This window comes from Etheostoma cragini, unplaced genomic scaffold, assembly GCF_013103735.1.
Source record: "Etheostoma cragini isolate CJK2018 unplaced genomic scaffold, CSU_Ecrag_1.0 ScbMSFa_690, whole genome shotgun sequence".
Taxonomy (NCBI): Eukaryota; Metazoa; Chordata; class Actinopteri; order Perciformes; family Percidae; genus Etheostoma; species Etheostoma cragini.
The window spans coordinates 585-6,709 of NW_023269306.1; the positions used below are offsets into that span (position 1 = coordinate 585).

The 6,125-nt window shown below is 39.9% G+C and overlaps 1 protein-coding gene and 1 long non-coding RNA gene across 2 annotated transcripts; both read right to left on the reverse strand.

Annotated features, from left to right (window-relative positions):
- Window positions 1-263: 263 nt before the first annotated feature.
- On the reverse strand, window positions 264-3,124 carry LOC117941401. Its single transcript, XM_034866432.1, has 2 exons — window positions 3,061-3,124; window positions 264-1,092 (listed from the first exon to the last, which is right to left on the reverse strand). The coding sequence occupies exons 1-2, from the start codon at window positions 3,110-3,112 to the stop codon at window positions 374-376; spliced, it is 771 nt and encodes a 256-aa protein (XP_034722323.1). The 5' UTR covers window positions 3,113-3,124; the 3' UTR covers window positions 264-373.
- Window positions 3,125-3,870: 746 nt separating this feature from the next.
- Window positions 3,871-5,775, reverse strand: LOC117941400. The gene is made up of 2 exons (XR_004655909.1): window positions 5,582-5,775; window positions 3,871-4,093 (listed from the first exon to the last, which is right to left on the reverse strand). It is a non-coding gene; the product is annotated as an uncharacterized LOC117941400 (long non-coding RNA).
- Between the last annotated feature and the right edge of the window lie 350 nt (window positions 5,776-6,125).

Consider the following 6,125-nt stretch of genomic DNA (forward strand, 5'->3'; position numbering starts at 1 on the left):
CACGTTCTAACGTCTTAAATAAGTTTTATTGCTATTGGGAGGTGTACCAAGTAGGAGGCACACTGATAACATTTCTGCGGAATTTTCTAGTTTTGACTTAAGATCAGAGGATGTTGAGTGGATCTCAGAGGGGTAAATGTCAAAGTTTAGTCCGGATACTGTTTTGAAAAAAATCAAATGCTATAAGATTAAGTAAAACACCCAAAAAATTCAATGAAAGTAATGTTGTATGGAATCATCCATGTTATTTTTGGGTAATTTGATTGAAAGGAATCCATATTTCTGATCACTTTGAAAACGGGTCAATTTGACTCAAGGACAACATGGGGGTATATCTACCAAGTGTAAAAGATAACTGAATCCTGAGAGACGATTATTCGCCGCAATTTCCTGTCTGTAGTGGGTGTTGGGCGAGGGAATAGACCCCCGTCTCACCGCTGCATCCTTTAGCTGTTGGCTTGGTAACAGCGCTGTACAGATTATTACTGGGTGGCGTGGACGCGCTCGGCGGTTCACTGATGCTCGTCCGGTAGTATGGACTTTCAAAATAAGAGCCCATCCCTCTTCGCTGCTCCTCGTTGGCTTCGATCTCCTCATAAATCGGCTCGTTGGTTCCAGTTTTGTCCGAGTTGTCGTTGCGAGTGTTTCTCTCCGATCTCTTTTTTAAGAAGAATCTCAGAGTAAAGATCACCAAAAGCACCAACACAGCACCAACAACTACACAAACACTCATTTTCCAAAAGCCTGAGGGTTGTTGGTTCTCTGTGGAACCCGGTCCATTGTTTCTCTGTGTGACTGGTACATTTCCAGCGCTTGGGGTCCCCACATTGGGAGGAGTTACCACATCCAGATATACTCGGGTGTTATTACACAAATACGTTGTCGTATCCAATGGTGTAACATTGGTTATCACAAGGGAGTTGTCTGCCAGAGAACCGTAGCGTTTGTCAGATATTGTCTCCTCGCCATTTTTGATAGTAACCAGAATCACGGGGTTGCCATGTCTGTAGCGGCTCCATGTTACATCCCCCTTCTTATGAGGACAGGGGAGAGTAGCCACTGTGTTCTGCTGCACGGTGACTGTAGGTATGACTGTGAAGGGAAAAGGAAGAAATGGGTGATATATTCTTGGTGTCCCTGGTAGTTTCCTCTCGTTCCCTCCCCTCCTCACCATGTTTCCCTCTCATAATTTGGCAGTTTCTAGGGACGATGATTAACACCAAAAATATTAGAAATGATGGCGTAAAAACAACTGTACTTCAGTGGAGTAGTTGGGTGTTTAATACCATATGAGGTTGTGCACATGTTGATGAATAATGTGCACAAACTCAGATGGTATTAAGCACTCATGTACTCCACTATTTAAATACTTACATTGGATGTAATTCTTCATATATATACTGTATATGTATACTGTATATATGTATATGTACTGTATGTATGCATAGTATACATATGTGTATATATATATATATATATATATATATATATATATATATACAGTACAGGCCAAAGGTTTGGACACACCTTGTCATTCCTTTATCTTCATGACTATTTACATTGTAGATTATTACTGAAAGCATCAAAACTATGACTGAATAATTGAAATGATGTACTTATTATTGGACTTTATGTAGTCTTATACTGTGTATGTATATATATATATATATATATATATAGTGTATGTAAATAAAAACCGGAATTTTCTTATAATGAAGACCAATGTCCTAATAATGAAGACCAAGTCCTGATAATGAAGACCAATGTCCTGATAATGAAGACCAATGTCCTAATAATGAAGACCAATGTCCTGATAATGAAGACCGATGTCCTAATAATGAAGACCAATGTCCTAATATTTAAGACCAATGTCCTGATAATTAAGACCAATGTCCTGATAATTAAGACCAATGTCCTAACAATGAAGACCAATGTCCTGATAATGAAGACCAATGTCCTGATAATGAAGACCAATGTTCTAATAATGAAGACCAATGTCCTGATAATGAAGACCAATGTCCTGATAATGAAGACCAATGTCCTGATAAGGAAGACCAATGGTCTAATAATGAAGACCAATGTCCTGATAATGAAGACCAATGTCCTAACAATGAAGACCAATGTCCTGATAATGAAGACCAATGTCCTAACAATGAAGACCAATGTCCTGATAATGAAGACCAATGTTCTAATAATGAAGACCAATGTTCTAATAATGAAGACCAATGTCTTAATAATGAAGACCAATGTCCTAACAATGAAGACCAATGTCCTGATAATGAAGACCAATGTTCTAATAATGAAGACCAATGTTCTAATAATGAAGACCAATGTCCTGATAATGAAGACCAATGTCCTAATAATGAAGACTTAGATTAATATTTAATGTAACTAACGACTGTACTGAAGTCCTTCTCTAGCTGTCACTGTCTCCAGTATTTCTTTGGCTCATGTCCCCTTAGGGGCACCTTACAAAAGGCTGAATAGAATAAGGTCTCTTCCAGAGCTGTAGTAAAGACCACCTTAGTCGAGTCCAAGACCAGGACTAGTTGAGTCCAATACAACACTGAGTCCAAAAAGATTAGGTTTCACTTTCCCTCCAATATTATTATCAACATAATAAAGAACCCTGGACTCGGTCCAGACTAAAAGCCATATTGGGCAAGACCAGTGGCCGAGACCGAGACAAGTCCGAGTCCAAATACTAGCAAGTCCGAGACAAGTCAGAGACCATAGAAAAACGATCTTGAGTCCAGACTCGAGTCCAAGACCGGACTTGAGTACTACAGCCCTGGTCTCTACTACTTAAGTAAAAGTTCATCAAAGTTAAAGTACTTTAACTTTTGGTCTCTTTTTGTACTTTTGTTCCATCTCTGCACTAATGCATTAATGGTGGGAAGAAAATCAGAAAACCATCAGATTTGTGTCCCTTTACAAGATGAATGAAGGTTAAAGTCTGTTCATCATTGGATGCTTTGACCTCTGCAGTGACACCATGATGTTTTTGAGCCAGATCTTTGATCTGATGCCGGTATAAAACAGGAAAGAGGGTTTTCTCACCGGTAGAGCTGCAGCAGAAACATCCAGCGAGGAGCAGGAGATAGAGCCACATCCCTGCAGACTTTAGTCCTCGTTCACTCATTTCTTCTTTTTATCTCACTTAGTTATAATCCAAGTGACTCAACGTTTATTTTTAAGTCAGCGTCTCATTGGCTGTTGATATCAAACAGGGAATTTCCTGTAAAAAGGAAATGTGCTGACAGCACCTCAGATTTATTTATGTATACATAGTGCTGCTCATGAATATAGGAAGCCCTGTTTAAGTTGACTATCCTGATCCATGTAATGACTGGCCTATAATAATAAAAACCTGCCTCTATGGGAATTTAACATGGGGGGGGGGGGGAACTTATGCACCCTGTATTTTAACATAGGGGGTTGTATACTTATGCCCCCCCTGTATTTTTAAGGAAGAACATTTATTTATTTAACATACATTATCCATTCATAAAGAAAATTGATGTCCTTAAAGGTTTGATTTTTCCTAATTTTTTAATTAAGGCACTAAGATCAATTTCCAAAAGAGGATTTTTTTATTCCTCTTTTTAGTCAACTTAAGCAGATATTCCTATACTCATGAGCAGCGCTGTATATATGGATATTATTGAAGCTGCACCTTCATATGGCTCTTTGTAGTTTTGCTTATTTAAAGCTAATGTACTTGCACTTACTACTTGTTGTTTGCACCTTCAAGGTTGAAAGCACTTAATTGGAAGTCTCTTTGGATAAAAGCATCAGTGTAATTACATGTAATGACATGTAAGATAACATGTAATGTAATGTAACTCAGTCAATGTGATGTTCTCACGATTCTGTTTTCCACTGCTCAACTTTATTCCAGACAACAACTTTACAACACTTGGCCTCTACACGTTTATCCCTGGAATCACAGATGTTAAAATATTTTCTATTATTTACAATCTGCAATATGTCAGCTGTTCAGTCGGCTCTTCTACGACGTGTTGGTTGGCTGGTCGATCTTTGACAAATCCCCAAACGACACGTTGGCTGAGCCTCGCTTCGCCGGTTTGGCCTGAAAAAGACAAAACAACATTTAAACTGTTTTTTTTAATGTAAACATATTTACCGCGCTCCCGTATCTGTGTCCACTTGAAGCTGACGCTATATCTCCTGAAAGCTGCGTTCTCTGTAACGTCCAGCAGGGGGCGACCTCTTGATTATCTCTTGATTGTCAAAATATTCTTAACGAGTTCATGATCTAGTTTCAACACAGCCTGATGTTCATTTAGTAGGTGACGGTCTCATTTATTTTAAAATAGAAGATAAAGCAGGGGATGCTATAGGATCTGCCAATCAGGACAGAGGCTTAGCGATGCTAGCAATGGTAACCATGCTAACGCTGGGGACATTAAAACAGACTTCTTGTTCTTGGCTGTTGTTTGTGTTGTCACCTTAAACTTTGACCCTCTCGCTGTGTTTTCACTTTGCCTAAAAGTGTGGTTTTGATTAGTGTTCTGCCAACCAACCAACCAAGCTAGCTAGCTAGCTAGCTGCCGCTAGCGTTAGCTGGTAATTTAGGGGAAAGTTTGACCATTTCTGTTCTGGCGTACATGCAGATGAAATGTCTCCATGACTCGGAGGTCCCTGTCTACCTGTCTGTAAGTGTCCTCTGGATGATTCACTTCAAAAGGGTTGAAAATCAGCAACTTTCCCTCTCTAGCGTTTAGCTTAGCATAGTTAGCTAAACAAACTTCTTATGCCGACCACGCACCAAAAGACTTTTTAAACACTGTCTCAAACTAAATCAATTCAATTTTATTTATAGAATCAAATCATAACATTAGTTATCTTGGGACACTACAGATGTCAGCAGGTCTAGACCACTCTATAATTTACAGATAGAGCAGGTCTAGACCACTCTATAATTTACAGATAGAGCAGGTCTAGACCTCTCTATAATTTCCAGTAGAGCAGGTCTAGACCACTCTATAATCTACAGATAGAGCAGGTCTAGACCTCTCTATAATTTACAGATAGAGCAGGTCTAGACCACTCTATAATTTACAGATAGAGCAGGTCTAGACCTCTCTATAATTTACAGATAGAGCAGGTCTAGACCGCTCTATAATTTACAAATAGAGCAGGTCTAGACCCACTCTATAATTTACAGATAGAGCAGGTCTAGACCTCTCTATAATTTACAGATAGAGCAGGTCTAGACCTCTCTATAATTTACAGATAGAGCAGGTCTAGACCTCTCTATAATGTACAGATAGAGCAGGTCTAGACCTTTCTATAATTTCCAGATAGAGCAGGTCTAGACCACATTCTCTCTCTCACCATCTCTATCTAACCATGCAACAACATGGTGTCAGACTTTAGTCTTTTAGTATAAAGGAGGTGTTTGACACATCATCCTCCGAAATGTGGTCACCATGGCTCCAAAATACCAAGATGGCGACGAGCACACTGCTTCCTCGAGGTTTCATAAAAGCAGTCGACGAACCCAGGGTGACGTCCCTGCTGCCCTGTCCGTTATGTCCCCAACCTGTGGTCTTACCTGGGACTCGTGGGGCTTCCAGCCAATCATGTAGAGGATCTCGAAGGTGGCCGGGATGGACCCGTCCTTGTTCCCGTACATCTCTGAAACGAGTTCCCACAAACACAGACAGCAATGAACTCAGTTCCTCCAGAAAAACACGTCATTATACGATCGCATAATTCAATGCATAATCACCCAAAATTTGCATATTTGTGCTGGGTGCGGGGGGGGGGGGACGACAAATTTTTCCAAATACGCTGCACTTTTGCCGCATAAATTCACAAAATAACGCGGGGCTTGCATGGTTTCATAATCCCCTCATTTTCATTGCAAAAAAAGTCCCAAATCTTAGCAGAGAGTTGAAAAATGTCACGTTTGCGTAACACACAAGAGCTGCCGTTTTCCCCTGTTGCCATGGGAACGCTATGAAGTGACGTTATTACAATTAGTTATGACAAGTTATGACAATGCAAACAGTGTCTTTTTCAACAAACCCCAGGTTTTGCAAGTTCCTGCAATTTAATGGCATAAAATTACATAAATATCCCGCGTATACCAGCAC

Coding starts and splice junctions, on each gene's coding strand:
- LOC117941401 (XM_034866432.1), bottom strand. CDS start 3,112: ATGTGGCTCTATCTCCTGCTCCTCGCTGGATGTTTCTGCTGCAGCTCT. Junction 1,093..3,060: donor TTTCTGCTGCAGCTCTACCG/GTGAGAAAACCC, acceptor TTCCCTTCACAG/TCATACCTACAGTCACCGTG.